Source organism: Schistocerca gregaria, chromosome 2, assembly GCF_023897955.1.
Source record: "Schistocerca gregaria isolate iqSchGreg1 chromosome 2, iqSchGreg1.2, whole genome shotgun sequence".
Taxonomy (NCBI): domain Eukaryota; kingdom Metazoa; phylum Arthropoda; class Insecta; order Orthoptera; family Acrididae; genus Schistocerca; species Schistocerca gregaria.
In genome coordinates, this window is record NC_064921.1 from 678,086,974 (window position 1) to 678,103,994 (window position 17,021).

A 17,021-nucleotide genomic window follows, 5' to 3' on the forward strand; every position below is an offset into this window, starting at 1 on the left:
ACCACCACCACCATCAACAACAACATCATTTGCGGTATCAAGCAATATTAGTGACCAAATTTAGGATTTTTCAGTAGGGAGTATACAGCAAGTTATCTTCAATAGAGTGTCATCATCAGATGTAGAAGCAACTTTTGATGTGCCCCAGGGAAATGTGTTGGGATCCTTACTGTCCATTGGGATCCTTACTGTTCATGTTGTATATTAATGAAACTGCAGACAACACAGACAATATTAATAGTAATCTCAGAATTTTTACAGATGATGCAACTATCGATAATGAATCACTGTCTAAAAATGCTGCACAGTTATTCAGTCATATATTGATAAGATTTCAAAATAGTGTGCCAATACTGGCAACTTCTGTTAAATGTACAGAAATGTAGAATTGTGCACTTCACAATGGCTATAATATCAACACATCACAGCTGGAACCGATTACCACATACAAATATCTGGATTTAATAATTTGTCAGGGTATGAAATGTAACTATCGAATAGTCTCAATCTGTAGGTCAAGCATGTGACAGACTGAAGTTCTTTGGTAGAATACTAGGGAAATGTTATCAGTCTGCAAAGAAGAGTGCATAAAAAACATTCGTGCGACTCATCCTGGAAAACTGCTGAAGTGTGCAGAACACTTACCACCTAGGACTAACAGGGAACACAACAAATAGAAAGGAGGACAGCACAAAAGGTCATGGGATTGTTAGGCCCACTATGCCCATGGGAAAGCACCATAAAGGTGATGAAGGAACTGAACTGGCAGATGCTTGAAGATAGGCATAAACTATCCCTTGAAAATCTATTTAGAAAGTTTCTAGAATCAACTTTAAGTAAAGAATCTATGGATATTTTACAGCCTCCTATGTATTATTCCCATGGGGATCCAAAAAACAACATTAGACCAAGTACAGAACACTTAAGGCATTTAAGCAATCATTCTTTCAGTGACCCACACATGAATGGAATCACACATGAATGGAATAGGAGAAAGCTCTCATGACTTGTACAACGAGACATATCCTCAGTCACGCACATCTGAGTGGTTTGCCAAGTGCATATATAGATGTTCTCATTGATCATAATATCAACAGAAATACAGATCTGTATTTACAAATAAACAAGTGGCATGACATTTTACAGTTAGAACTTGTACAAGCTACTCTACATATGCAGTATGCACAATGCAGCTCTAAGGAAATCAAAACTGAAGTGAAGTAAAGGCATCACCACAATGGTACTGGGCACATGGATGATAACCACAGTTAACTGGTAATCTACCACATGACAGTTTTTGGTCACATCTTCGTCAAAAGACCACATATATCTTACTATGTGATGTGACATGCAGCTGGTAGGTAGAATGAGTCAAATAGTTCATTATTCATTTTGTTGTCCATATTCCAACCACATTAACAAATGTAGGAAGTCTGTTAAGTGATATATTTTTAGCTCATTAAATTTAGGAAAGTATCTAACATGACATGAGCACTGCCTAACAAAACTAACAATTTATATTGCCACAGAATAGAAAAAAGAGAGCAGAAGAACTGACTTTTCTTGAAAGGCTTTCATTTTCTAAACTAATAAATGCCAACTTGAGACAAAACAGTGTTGCAACATGCTGTTAAAAAACTGTACTGCATCAGCAGAATAATTGTACAGCAAGCCAAAGGAACAATGTCACTACCATACTCACAGATCTCTTATCAGGGCTCCGAAGTGCAGAACGATTTGGTGTTGCCTCGCTGTTCCATGCAGAAGGTACAAATTCTGCACCGCTGCCTGAACTTGAACTGTCATCATCGTCATCATCATTATCGTCATCATCCTCTTCTTCCTCTTCTATAACCTCCATGGGAAAATCTGAGAGTCCTTCATAGGCCTGCATGGCACAATGCAGAGGTCTCATTAAATTTTAAATACATTTATTTAGCTAAATTTTATTAAAAGAAAATTGTTTGCTGTATGAAAACTTGTTCAAATAGTAAAGTGAATTCAGAATGTAAAACTGGAGCTCCTCAAGTTGAAAAAAAATTTCATTCACATGTAATCTTTCAAAGTACTTTGTTTCACAGACCTTAAGTTTTTTCTATCACTCGGTCTTTAGTGGTTTATGTAATTTCCAAATCTTAGCATATTCTCCTAAACAGAGTTTTCAATGAGGAAAGAGAATGTATTTACATGGACATCACATTTACAGTTAAGTTACTGAATGGATAATGTTTCTAGCATGGCACTATTAAATTACTAATTTTCCTTCTTCAGTTATAAGTGTATCCGCATCACATGCACAGTGTGCAATAAAAGTCATTCAGATTTAATGTTACTCAGCTGAAATAAATAAGCATAATACTGTTCAGTGAAAAAATCTGCCGGTCTTTTACACGAGTTGTAGCAACTTTAAAAAATGAAAAACATAGAGAAATTAATGAAAATGTTGCCATAGTTTAATTTGGATCACTCAAGTGAAAGAGGGACACACAATGCAAAGGGCAACAGAAGTAATAGCGGAGGCTAACAGACAAAGATTTTTATCTGCAGAGTGATCAATAATGTGTAAAATCCAAATCACAGGCTAAAGATAAGTGCTCATTAATTATTACAGATGAAGAGAAACATAATTGTATTGGAGGAAGCAAATAAAACAAGCAGAAATAAAAAACAGAACAAAATTCTAAAAAAATAAAGATAAAAATGGCAAAATAGGATTAAATAATAAAGAAAACTGTGAAATATTAGCAATTTTTTTTGAAAAGTTGTTAAACTGTCCCGTTCCAACAGATAAATTAGAATTTCCAGTGACACCTCAAAATCTAAAGGAAGATTTCCCGCCAACAGAGCCAGAAATTCATGAAGTCATCAAAACACTCAAAAACAATAAAGTAAGTGGTGAAGACTATATTACAGCAGAATTATTGAAGTGGTCAGAACCAAAAATCATAAAGGATCTACAACTGCTTTTTCAGAACATTTGGAAAACTGAAAAGATTCCAGTTGAATGTAAAACAGCATTAATCCACCCGCTACATAAAAAGGGAGACCAAAAAAAATGTCAGTAGTTACAGATGAGTGTCACTTCTGCCAGTGGCATACCAAATATTATCAAAAATTCTCCTCGGCCGAGTGGTAGATACTTTAGAAAAACAACTAGGAGAATATCAGGGTGGTTTTCGAAAGGGAAGATCCTGTGCAGAACAAATTTTTAACTTAAAGCCAATAATTAGCCATAGAACGGTAACCAGCAAACGAATACTAGTGTCATTTATAGATTTCAAGAAAGCATTTGACTGTATAGACAGAGAAATGATAGATAAGCTCATTAGAGAATTTGGTGTTAAATCAAAACTAGCAAACATAATTTGTGAAAAACTAACAGGTACAGTATCTAAAAGTCAAATTTATGGGAGAAGTATCTCAGTCTTTTGAAATAAAAACTGGTGTTAGACAAGGTGATGGTTTATCACCTTTACTGTTTAACTGTGTTCTAGAAAACATTGTAAGGATCTGGAATTCGGAACTAAAAAATTACAAAATTGAACCAATAACTCTGGGAAGGAAAACAAATGGAATTAAGGTAAACTGCTTGGCTTTTGCGGATGATTTTGCAATACTTTCAGGAAACCTGACAGAAGCAGTTAATCAAATAAACATTCTGGAAAAATTAGCAAACAGAACTGGTCTCAAAATATCAGCTGAAAAAACAAAGTTCATGACAAATATAAAAAATGCACCAAAACACATAGAAACACAAATAGGTAAAATAGAGCAAGTAAATAAATTTAAATATCTTGGAGAAACTATACAACAGAATGGACTAGAAAAATCTGCAATAGATGTAATAATTAACAAAATGGAAAGAGCATATGGTTTGACCAAAAATATCTACAACAAGAAATGTATATCTAGAAAAACAAAACTAAAACACTACACCACAGTGGCACAACCAGAATGTTTATATGGATCTGAATGCCTAACGATGAACTATAGACGGACAAACTAGAGGTACTGGAAAAAGGATTATTAGAAAAATAATGGGTGCAATAAATTCTGCCGACAGTTGGAAAATAAGAAGTAATGAGGAGATCTACAAAAATAGAGAGAAAATATCTGAAGTAATGGCCAAACGAAGTGGATGGAAATAGACTAACAAAACAAATGCTCCTATATTTCTGGAAGAAGAAATTGACAATAGCATGGTTAACAGAAGTAAGAAAAGATCTAAGAATTAAAAATAGCAGAAAGACACCATTTTAAAAATAAAATACTAAATTTGGAAGGCTTTCAAAGCAGAAGAAATAAAAAATCGGGAAAAACATGGACAGAAGAAGGGAAGAGACTTCATGGGGAGAAAATGAGGGAATGCCGGAAAAATAGGAAACAACAACAAAGGAAGAAGAGGAACTAAAGTTGTTAACGTGATCCTAGTTGGTCAATACGATGGGGGTGGGGGGAAAAAGAGTGAAGAAGAAGAAGAAGAAGAAAGAGAGAGAGAGAGAGAGAGAGAGAGAGAGAGAGAGAGAGAGAGAGAGAGAGAGAGAGAACCATGTTAAATTACAGCAAGAAAGAGGAAATATGAAAGGAATGAAGACGGGAAAGAGTCTCACATCTGCTAGAAGGCATCGTCCAACCTTTCAGCACGCATGAATTCGAATAGCATGAACTGTAAAGCTAATTTTCAGAGTCTTCCTTGTTTTTAGCTTCGGGAACATGTATAACAGTAAGGTACTTGAGTTTTTGATGTGCCCAGTTTGTCTGATAGCTATTAAACAAAGATTCTGAGCAAATCAAACCAATAAAGAATGCTAGACTCCAGAATGATATGAAACTTCCTGGTAGATTAAAACTATGTGCTGGAGCGAGACTCAAACTCGGGACCTATGCCTTTCGCGGGCAAAGCATGAGTCATGGTCTGGCACACAGTTTCAATCTGCCAGGAAGTTTAAATGCTAGACTCAATCAACATGAAAAACTACAATTGAGCCAAAAGAGTGTTCTCACAGTTTTCTCCCTCATGAATTCTATTTTATCACTTGCACTTCAGGGCATATGTGAAAAGAATCACGACCATTCATAGTTATCAGCTTGCACATTACAGCACAAAAAGAAAAAAGCTGCCCCTCTGACCTTTTGAAGGGTTGTCTATGATGTTTAGTACAACACAAAACCCGTTTAACTATAAGATCACCAGATTATACATGAAAAGTGGATGAACACAAAATGTTTGTGGCATACGTTAAGTGAATGTTCAGATTTGGGAAAAGTCATGTTTTATAAATATGAAACATTTAACACGGAAGAAACAACAACTGTCAAAATTAAGGTATCAATGAAACTGATATGCAACCAGGTGTGAAGAGTCATGCAAGGTAATGACTATCCAGGAACTCAGAAACCAGCAACTAAGAAACCAATAAAGGTCTGTTGCAGTGCAATTATCACATTAGAAATATCAGAGGAATTCTACAGCAATTAATGAATTGCCTATATGCATATTACTGGAATAGTGAGTAGATAACTAGTAAGAGAGAGATGCGCCGACTTCACAGGGAACTGCATTCTGACTGCATGAAGGGAGATTGAGGGCAAGAGTTCCACCCAGTCACAAATTAACAGGGAGATGAGGATGAGAATTAAGTTTCTTATTAATGTCCCTACAACTGCAGTTCATGCTCCAAATAAAATGTATGAAGCAGAAAATTTATGTGGTTCTAGAGAGAAGCATTAACTAATGAAGTTGAATTATACTGATATCAGTGTGTATGTGAAAGGGACATTTTATGGACTTATGTGGCACATAATTAAGAGACAATAAATATCTTCAGCATATTTTGTTGCTGACTGATAACAAATTCAAAAAGTTACAATCAGAACTTAACACATGCCTTCTGGAACAGTCCTCTCCTGGCCAAGAAGGAAGCTGGTAGAGGCTTTGTATGCTTTGAAGAACTGGAATGGACTTGTCACTTTTGAATGTGTAGATGGGCAAATAAGTCAATGGAATACATTGACAAAAACTGAGGAAAACCAATGCACTGTGCTGCCTTTGATGAGTTCATTGAGCATTTAAATAGAACAATATTTCTGACACACGTGACTTCAGGCTGTCTTGATGCATTTCAGCTATGAAATCATCTTGGGTTATCAGCCGAAAGGCATCATCATCTTGTCGCAATATTTCAATGGATTCCGGAGCATCTTCACCTGAAGATATGGATACGGAATCAACTGAAACATTGCAACAAGATGATGATGCCACTCGGCTGATAACCTGAGAAGATTTCACAGCTAATATCTTGGATAATGCCAAAATCATGTTGCAATTGTTTTGTTTTTGTTTTGTTTTAGGGCACAAAAACAACTGGGGTCACACATGCCCAAGCCAAAACTACCGAACACAAAGACAGAGAGGAGTTAAAAACCAACTACATACAATCCCAATCAACTTAAGAGAAGACAGCTAAAAACAGGGATGTGGAGAAAGGTCTATAAAATACACCATAGTGAAATGGAGGTCCAGAACTAAAAATTAAATGACATTCACTATATTGCTACGATGGATAAAAAGTAAAAAAAGTAGCCGGTATTTGAAACTTTGTGCACCGACATAAAAGAACACCCGACCCCGTCATTGGTCTTAGAGCCATCTGTATAAATAAAGGTCATATTAATGAACTTCGAACGAAGTTTGACAAAACGGGAGTGGTATAATGAACCGGGGGTAACCTCCTTTGGGAGCGAGCGGAGGTCAAGGTGAACGTGAACCTGAGCCTGGAGCCAAGGTGGCGTGTGGCTCTCGCCTACTCTAAAGGTTGCAGGCAGTGAAAAATCAAGGTGTTGAAGGAGGCGATGAAAGCGAACTCCTGGGGGTAGCAGGGCAGAGACATACAACCCGCATTGACGGTCGAGAGAGTCGTCAAAAAAGAAACGATACGATGGGTGGTCGGGCATTGACAGAAGCCGACAGGTGTAACGACAAAGCAGCATATCGCGCCGGTAGGTGAGTGGCAATTCACCGGCTTCAGCATGAAAACTCTCGACGGGACTAGTATAAAACGCTCCGATCGCAAGCCGTAAACCCCGATGTTGTATGGAGTTGAGGCGGCGTAAGATGGACGGCCGTGCAGAGGAGTATACAAAGCACCCATAATCCAGCTTGGAGCGGACGATCGACCGATATAGGCGAGGTAGGACGGTTCGATCCGCTCCCCACGACGTGCCACTGAGAACACGAAGGACATTTAGAGAACGGGCAGCCAAATATGACACATGTGGAGACCAACTAAGTTTCCTGTCAAATGTAAGACCTAAAAATTTTGTTGTCTCCATGAATGGGAGAGCAACGGGGCCGAGTCGTAAGGACGGTGGGAGAAACTCTTTATAGCGCCAGAAGTTAATACAGACCGTTTTCTCGGCAGAAAAATTAAAGCCATTGGCGACACTCCAGGAGTAAAGACAGTCAAGAGAACGCTGAAGAGAGCGCTCCAGGAAACATGTACGCTGCGCGCTGCAATAGATGGTAAAATCGTCCACGAAAAGGGAGCCTGATACATTATCTGGGAGGCAATCCATTATTGGATTGATCGCTATGGCGAAGAGAATGCCGCTCAAAACGGAGCCCTGTGGCACCCCATTTTCCTGGCGAAAGGTGTCTGACAGGACAGAACCCACACGTACCCTGAACTGTCGATCCATTAAAAAGGGACGAATAAAAAGAGGGAGGCGATTGCGAAAGCCCCATGTATGCATGGTGCGGAGAATGTCCGCCCTCCAACAGGTGTCGTAAGCCTTCTCCAAATCAAAGAAAACAGCCGCGGTCGGGCGCTTCCACAAGAAGTTATTCATAATGAAGGTCGACAAGGTAACCAGATGGTCAACAGCAGAGCGGCGCCTACGAAATCCACATTGTACATTGGTAAGTAGGCGTCGAGATTCGAGCAGCCAAACCAACTGAGAGTTAACCATTCACTCCATCACCTTACAGACACAGCTAGTAAGCGATATGGGTGGATAACTGGAAGGCAAGTGCTTCTCCTTCCCTGGCTTAGGAATCGGTACAACAATAGACTCGCGCCAGCATGTGGGAACATGTCCCTCAATCCAGATGCGATTGTAAGTATGAAGAAGGAAACCTTTACCCGCAGGAGAAAGATTCTTCAGCATCTGAATATGAATAGAATCAGGCCCCGGAGCGGAGGACCGTGACCGGGCAAGTGCATTTTCGCGTTCCCGCAGGGTGAATGGGGCATTGTAGTTTTCACAATTCGAGGAGTGGAAATTAGGTGGCCGAGCCTCCTCTGCCTGTTTTTGGGGGAGGAAGGCAGGGGGGTAATGAGTGGAGCTCGAAACCTCTGTGAAAAAGCGGCCGAAGGCATTGGAGACATCCTCAGGGGCCACAAGGACATCATTCGCGACCGTCAAGCCAGAAACTGGTGAGTGGACCTTAGTGCCAGATAGCCGGCGCAGGCTACCCCATACAACAGAAGAAGGAGTAAAACTGTTGAAGGTGCTTGTGAAAGCAGCCCAGCTGGCTTTCTTGCTTTCTTTAAAAATATGACGACACTGCGCACGTAATCGTTTGTAATTGATACAATTCACCGCTGTAGGGTGGCGTTTAAAGGTGCGTAAAGCACGTCGACGAGCACGTAAGGCGTCTCTACATGCTGCAGTCCACCAGGGGACCGGTACATGGCATGGAGAAGAAGTAGTGTGAGGGATGGAATATTCAGCAGCAGTGAGAATGACTTCCGTGAGGTGTGCGGCCTGACTATCGCAGCTGGTGAAGGTTTGATCCTGAAAGGTCGCCCTGGAAGTGAAGAGCCCCCAGTCTGCTTTGGAGATGTTCCAACTAGTTGAGCACGGAGAGGGGGTATGATGCAGGAGATGGATAACACACGGGAAGTGGTCGCTCGAATATGTATCAGAAAGCGTATACCACTCAAACCAGCGTGCAAGTTGGGTAGCACATACAGAGAGGTCTAAATGGGAATAGGTGTGAGAGGTATCTGAAAGGAAAATAGGGGCGCCAGTATTGAGGCAGACAAGATTGAGCTGGTTGAAAATGTCTGCTAACAGGGAGCCCCTCGGACAGGATGCTGGAGAGCCCCAAGAGGATGGTGAGCATTGAAGTCTCCAATTAACAAAAATGGTGCAGGGAGCTGAGCAATAATTTGCAGCAGGTCTGCCCTGGTAACGGCAGACGACGATGGAGTGTAAACGGTACAGATGGAAAATGTAAAATTGGGGAGAGTAATGCGGATGGCAACTGCCTGCAGGCCGGTGTGCAATGTGATGGGATCATAGTAGATATCATCCCGGACCAGCAACATAACCCCTCCATGAGCCGGAATACCTGCCACAGGGGGTAAGTCAAAACGCTCAGAGGTGTAGTGTGCCAAGGCAATTTGATCGCATGGGCGTAGCTTCATTTCCTGGAGGGCTACGACGAGCGGACGGTGTGAGTGGAGCAGCAATTTCAAGTCCTCTCGGTTGGAACGAATGCTGTGAATATTCCAGTGAATAAGTGCCATCGTGAGAAGAAGAAGATGCAAGAAGGGGTCATCTAGAAGGCCGCTGAGGGCCCGGCTTCAAGCGAGCACTGCCGCCGCTAGCAGGAGGCGGACAGTCATCGTCCATTTGTTCTATAGGTTCATCGGCCATCTTGTGAAGATGGCTGGAATGGGGAGCTTCCTCCGCTGGTGAATGGCCAGATGTTCAGCTACCAGCGGTGCGGCCAGGCGAAACGGATGGCGGCCTGGGGTGGCAACCGCTGGGGGGGGCGCAGGAGGAGAAATGCGCCTTAGCGGGGAAGGAGAACTGTGCTTCCTATGAGCCTTCTTGGAAGGCCGTTTTGTGAAAGGATTGGTCGATGGCTGAGGGTTCGAGGTACGTAGAAGAACTGCACGAGACGGTTCTTTCTTGAAGGCCCGTGCTTCCGACTTCTGGGTCTTCGTCCTGGCAGAAGCTGATAAAAGTGCTTGTGTCGGAGGGGCGACGGGAGGAAGAGGAGACATCGACCGGGCGATCTTAGCACTGGCCGAACGGACGACCGTAGTGCTGAAGGTCAGATCGCATGTCTGCGTTTCCACCTCCCTGGTAGTCCAAGGAGAGGCGAGGACAGTACTGTACTTCCCTGCTGGGAGCAACGTGGGCTTCCTGGTAGGGAATAGCTTGCGAGCAGCCGAGTTGGAGACTTTCTCTTTGACCCGAATTTCTTGGATACAGCGTTCTTCCTTGTAGATGGGACAGTCGCGGGAGGACGCTGCATGGTCACCGTGACAGTTCACACAACGAGGCGACGGAGGTGGACAGTCACCCTCATGGGCATCCCTGCCACAAGTCACACATGTAGCCGCATTGGAACAAGAATGGCGAGTGTGATTGAAACGCTAACACTGGTAGCAGCGCGTAGGTGTCAGGACATAGGGGCGAACAGAAATAACCTCGTAGCACGCCTTGATGAGTGACGGCAGCTGAACACTGTCAAAGGTCAAAAAAAGTGTCCAGGTCGGTACAAGGTCATTGTTGACCTTTTTCATGACCCTATGGACAGCCGTCACGCCCTGCTCAGTGAGGAAAGACTGAATCTCCTCGTCAGTCAATCCGTCGAGTGATCTAGTATAGACTACTCCACGAGACGAATTCAAAGTGCGGTGAGCCTCTACCCGGACAGGGAATGTGTACAGGAGTGTGGCCCGAAGCAGTTTTTGTGCCTGAAAGGCGCTCTCAGTTTCTAGTAACAAGGTACCATTATGCAACCTGGTACAAGAGTTGACAGATCCGGCTATGGCATCTACGCCCTTCTGGATAACGAAAGGGTTGACAGAGGAAAAATCCTTTCCATCCTCAGATTGAGAAAGTACGAGGAACTGTGGGGCAGGCGGTAGTACTTTTGTCACTGGTGGCTGCTCAAGTTTCCGTTTGTAGGCAGAAGTCGAGAGAGAAGAAGAAGAGAAATCCATTGCGGAGGAATCCCCCATTATTGCCAGCGTCTCCGATGGCGCGCTCCTTCCTTGTGGGGACCCTCTCAGAGGGCACTTCCGCCTTAGGTGATTGTTCACACCTCAGGTCACACCTCAGGTCACACCTCCCGAGAAACGGACGGAGGGACCAATCGGCATGGTCGGAAGGTGTCAGCTCAGGCAATCACCCTCCCTGGGCCTGGCCTTTACCAGGGGGTACGTGCGTGCCTTACTTGTCTACCCAGGGTGGGGAATTACGCTTTACCCCGTCACCGGCTACGCGTGCGAACGCGTGGGTCGGCCTTCAGGCACGCACAGGGAGGAAGGAAGAAGAGGAAAAAGAAAGGAGAGGGAAAGAAAGGACATACTGTCTCAAACGTCGAAGCGGAGACCAGAGAAGGAGAAGAAGGCAAGGAGAAGAAGGCAAGGAGAAGGAGGCAAGGAGAAGTAGGCAAGGAGAAGAAGGCAAGGAGAAGAGTAAGTAAGACAGTGAGATGGAGAAGAACAAAGAAATGAACCAACCAAAGGAAGGAAGAAACCAGAAGAAGTGAAAAACCAAAATGAACGCAAATATAGGCCGTGAAACTGTCCGTCTCCGGACGCAGGCACTAACTACCTCCTTGAGGGGGAGGGACTCCTTTTAGTCGCCTCTTACAACAGGCAGGAATACCTCGGGCCTATTCTAACCCCCGGACCCGCAGGGGTGTGGTATTGAAGTGGACTCCGCATGTAGATGTGTAAATTGAGTCTCCAATGTCAGAACTTCATAGCTAATGCCAAAAATGTAGAACAACATAGCTTAATTTAAATTTCTCTTGCTTGAAGACAATGAAGTTACAGTTAAAATGCAGCCAAAAATGTAGTATTTAGCATTTCAACAAAGAAAATGAAATGTGAAATTTCACAGTGATTGTTAGGCACAGGAAGAGGGGATGAACAACAGACTGATAACAGGCCCTTGTAGCTGTAATACAATAACAGCTGGATAAGTATGAGGGGAGCAATCAGCTGGGCCTTATTGATAAACTATTTTCAGCAAACACTTAAAAGTTGTTTGGTGGGATGACAATAACTACGTGGGAAGGAATGGCATTTTCATTGTTCTTTGGTCAAGCAATAGAGTTGTAACATAGTTATTCTTTGCTAGTTTGAGTTTTGATAGTTCTCTGTTATTGATTCCACTGTCAAGTTGTTGGAAGAAATTTTAGAGAGAAATAAATAGTTATCATATTTACAGTCATCTATCTCTGCAGTAGAGATAGTGCAATGGACTGTACCTGCAAGGCGGTGATCCCAGAAAAGCCAGGCAAGCAGTAAATTTGAGCACATCAAGAAAGCGAGATAGTAACTTCGCATTATGAATCCAAAAGCAATCAAATAGAACGACAAATTTCACTGCTACAGGGAGATTTGCAGAAACAATTTAAAGACTTTTGATTGAAAATTACAGACAGGAGGTCAAGAGTTCACACCTACACAAGCATCAGCAACAGCCTGCAGAACAGTGGCACATAACGCAGTCGCTGACCCATGAATGAAGACAAGTACCAAAGCTCCTACAAGAGAGGCTGAAGCTATAGTTTGCCATGTTGGAACTAGCATTCACACAGAACAATGTTTCAGACATCTGCACTAAATTTTTGGTGACTGTCAACAACGTGGACACATGAGCAGCAGAGACGGAGTCAGATGTTATATTGAAACTGCCTGCACAAGACCAGTAGTGACACCTGAGAGACATGGTAATACAACATCCATAAAACTCCATATACCAATGGATGTAGCAGGTTCTGCATTCAGGCCCTTTCAAGTTTTGGCAGTATCTCTGAAGTATCGTAGACAATGTCAAATGACACACTATGACATGTCTGGGTCACATACCTGCCACTGTTTGTAAAAATGGTAATAGTCACATGTACCTCTGATGACGTCAACTCTGTGGCAGACAAAATACACAAAACAGTGGGATAAGCAGGCATGATAGTGACAATGCAAGGCATGGAAGATTTCAGCAAGGTGCAAGCTGCACCAATAAGACAAGTGCCACGAGTTAACACCGATGCACAAGTCTGTGATGTGAAGCTAAAAACTGATGCAATGCAGAAGCAACTTTCAGCACTAGTGGCAAAGAAACAGACCTCTCTTGGACGACAGAGGCAGGAAGCGGGTGTACAAGATGAGCAGATATTTTGGTACCGCAAATTGTTCAACCCTGCAGGGATTATCGTGCGTTATACACCAAGGCAATCCCTGACTGCTACCCTTTTTCCAGTCTTCAGGATTTTACAAACGTGTTAGCCGGAGCCACAGTTTTCAGTGTGGTAGATTGCAAAAAGGCCTATAACCAGATTCTGATGGACAAAGTAGGTGTTCCCAAGACTGCTGTCACAACCCCTTCCAGCCTCTTGAGTTTCTCTGCATGCAATTCATGATTTAAAAAAGTGCAGAGATTCATTGATGAAGTACTGAGGGAACTAGATTTCTTCTTCACATACCTGTGTGATATATTGTATTTTTAAATTACATGGTGACCACCTCAAGATGGTGTTCGAGAGAATTGGGAAGCAAAGAATAGTAAAAAATGAAGCTAACTGTCTCCTCTGGCAGAAGTAAATCACATTCTTAGAGCATGAAGTATCAGCAGCAGGTATCTGTCCTCCCAAAGAAAGAATGTAGGCCATTAAAAACAGCCCAAGACTGGTGAATTATCATCAGTTGCAGAGGTCCATAGGGATCATTAACTTTTAAAGATGGTGTCTAGTGGGGATGGCAGAGATGAAGGCAGCCACACTGCCAAGTAACAACTGTACTGGGAAACAGAACCTGCCTTGGATGTCTGTCATGCAACAGACCTCTGAGAGGTAAGAGCCAGATTAAAAAAAGGAGTCCTTTTGTCACACCCTATTCATAATGTGCTGCTGGTGACTGTCTGTGATTGTGACAGCCTTGAATCAAAAAGTTGTGGGTAGATGGAAACTTATAGTGTTTTTGTCAAAAAAGCTTTCAAAAGCACATGCTAAGTGGAGTGCGTATGACAGGGAGCTCCTGGTCATTTACGAGGCTATCCAAAACTTCTGCCCTTACGTCGAAGCTCAGCTGTTTACTGTTTATTCTGATCATAAGCAGATTACCTTCACCTTTCAGGGGAGGAAACAAGATTGTTCTCCACAGCAGTTTCACCAGCTGGAGTTGATTGGACAGTCTACCACTGATAATAGGCACATAAAAGTGGTGGATAATATGGTTGCAGATTTTTTTCTGAAGGTTTGGCACAATTTATATGCTGGTAAATTTTGGTCAGCTAAGAACAGGGCAAGCCACAGCTGAATAGCTACAGCAAATTATTGCAGAACAACTTGATGCCCCTTCAACTCAAGCAAGTGCAGGTACTAGGCAAGAAGGGGCTTATTTGGTGTGATGAGTCCAAACATCACGTAAGACCATTCATTACTACAACAATGCATTGCTTACTATTTGACAACAATAAGTCACAGACGGTGTCGTGAGGGTGATGAAGCAAGCTGATGTACTTGATAGAGATGCACCTGTACAACAGAAAGGTCAAGGAATGGCTATACCAACCACAACAGCCCTATCTGAAGTGGGTACTGGGCAATCAACAAACTTTCAAAAGCGGTGGGTTTGTCATAAGTACCCACACATACCAGGAGCTCCGAGTTATAACATAGTTATTCTTTGCTACTTTGATTGTTGACAATTCTCTCTTACTGATTTTGTTGTCAAGTTGTATAATAGAATTTTGGGAAGAAATAGTTATTGTTCTTACAATCACCTTTCGGTGCAGTAGAAATAGTTCAATGAGCTATACCTGTAAAAAGATTAGGACGGCTGGATGAGAACTGAATGCCTCTAATAAAAATAGCTATGAATTTAATGCAGTTGTTCCACATCTTGATTCTTAAAATAGAAATATATTCCAGAAATCAGAATGCTGCCATTTCTTTGTTTTAAGAAGAAAATTACACAATTCTGAATAGCAGATAGCATAGCAAGTCATGATTCAGACATTCATTTCAACATAGATTGTCTTTACTGAAAACAAACTCCCAAAAATTATGTTTACATTATCAACTGAATTTAAACTTGTTTTCATGTGTAGTAATAATTGATGTTATGATTAACAATAGGCTGAAGTGTACCTGCCTACAAGAAGGTGATTTTTGCTTATTATTAATTCATTCTCCTGCAAGCACAGGGAAGCAGACCAAGTCTATTATGACAGATGTTATGACTAATTATATTGTCAGCATCAAAAATGTATGTAACTGCACAAATACACCGTTTTAAAATATAACTGATTTTATGATTAACACTACACTATTGGGGGGGGGGGAGGAGAAAATTGGCCAATTAGTTGCTGAAACTAAGTTAGTCACAAAGCAAGGAAATATATATTAAACTGAAATTATAATTCAGCTCCTAGTCCAGGACAGTGCAATAAAAATAAGTTCTTATAGTTTTTCACAACAATCCCTTTGAATAAAAATTAATGAGTTTTTCAGTTACATCTATTCAACTGTTAATACCGATGGCCAGAAGATGTGAGTATTTGTGATGCACTACTGTTTCTGCATCTGCAGCCACTACTTACAATTTTTCCAACTTGTTTCTTTATATTCACTGATATCTATCCGTCTATGTCCACTAAGTAGCATGGTTTCCATTAAAAGTATTGCCACTAAGTTGAATTTCTGCAACTTCTTTCATTATAGAATTCCAAAATGTTGTAGTTTGGACCAGGAATTTTGTTTAGTTCAATGTGAATTTGTAATAATTTCCTAGGATATGATCTGCAACCATCTACTTGCACCACTTCCTCAGTTTCAGTTGGGATTTCTGTTCTGCACAGCATTCAGGAATAGTTCAAATTATCTGACTGAGCAAAGTGGTACATTCACTCAGATCTGTCAGATTCATCTTTTTTAATGTACATCAGCCACAGTCCATCACCCAAAATTTCAGTACCGGTAACTGATAAAAAGATACTTTTTTGTCTGTACACTTGTGGTTTGTATGAAGAAATTAAAAAGGCATTCATGCCTTTACTACTAGGATCAATACATAATCATTGCTGCTTAACATTGGCATTAAAATATTTTGCAACATACAAATAATCAGATAAAAGTTAATTTTGTTTCATGTGTGCATTGTTATGCCTGTAACAGAATTATTGATGCTCTTCAATGATTGTATTTCTATATTATTCCCATAAAGATATTTCTATAGAATGATATCTCACCTCTCCCTCCAGGAGATGCTGCACTATGATAGGACTGGTTGTGTGGGTGGTGGAGTTTGTGTAATCACATGTAGCTGAGAGCTACACTGTGTAGCTGTGGCAAGGTCACTGCCCAGGGTTTTCAAGCTGTACAGGGCTCAGCAGATTAACCGTAGTGTGTCCCATAATGTCTCACCAATCTCATGTCACATATCCTATACACCTCAACACTTCATACTACAACCACACATGATGATGAACCCCAACAACTTTAGTTTGGCAAACAGACACAGAAGGGCAACTCTTCAACCCGCAACACAAAAAGCATCAAAAATATATGTCTACAACCTTCAAGACAGATCACATAATCTTCTGCAGCATATAACTGACCTACCATACAATGATATCTCTTTACTGGCACATGTTCAACATATGAACTGTTTGTGTGGATGTCCATCTTCGACATTTAAAAGCAGTTGGAGGTGAGCCGAAAATGCTGTAAGCCTGGCTCTAGCAAGGCTTGGCATTAGATAAGTGTCTCAACAAACTCTTTGCAGCAGGCAGGCAGCTAGTTTGGCACAAATAGGTTTGTCGGACCCCTACTCCTAAGTGGATATTCCTGAGATGTTGGTATCTTGACCTGGGTTAAAACATAATAGGAGTAATTTATTCTTAAAACAGGACACACTCAACTACTTTTGTACTCAAATGCTGGCACACAAAGTTCGATTAAAACAAAATATCTTGACGCCTTATGAGTTGACTGCTTCTACCACACCCATACAGGAACAATAAGAAGCAGGACACTTATTTGGACT

At 41.6% G+C, this 17,021-nt stretch overlaps 1 protein-coding gene across 11 annotated transcripts in view; it reads right to left on the reverse strand.

Annotated features, from left to right (window-relative positions):
- LOC126334745 (uncharacterized) overlaps window positions 1-17,021 on the reverse strand; it is a 636,264-nt gene that overhangs the window by 33,324 nt on the left and 585,919 nt on the right. For all 11 annotated transcript variants that reach the window (XM_049997303.1, XM_049997294.1, XM_049997304.1 and 8 more), the window contains one exon: window positions 1,703-1,888. In XM_049997303.1, the coding sequence (XP_049853260.1) occupies window positions 1,703-1,888 (186 nt within the window). The remainder of the gene's footprint in view (window positions 1-1,702; window positions 1,889-17,021) is intronic.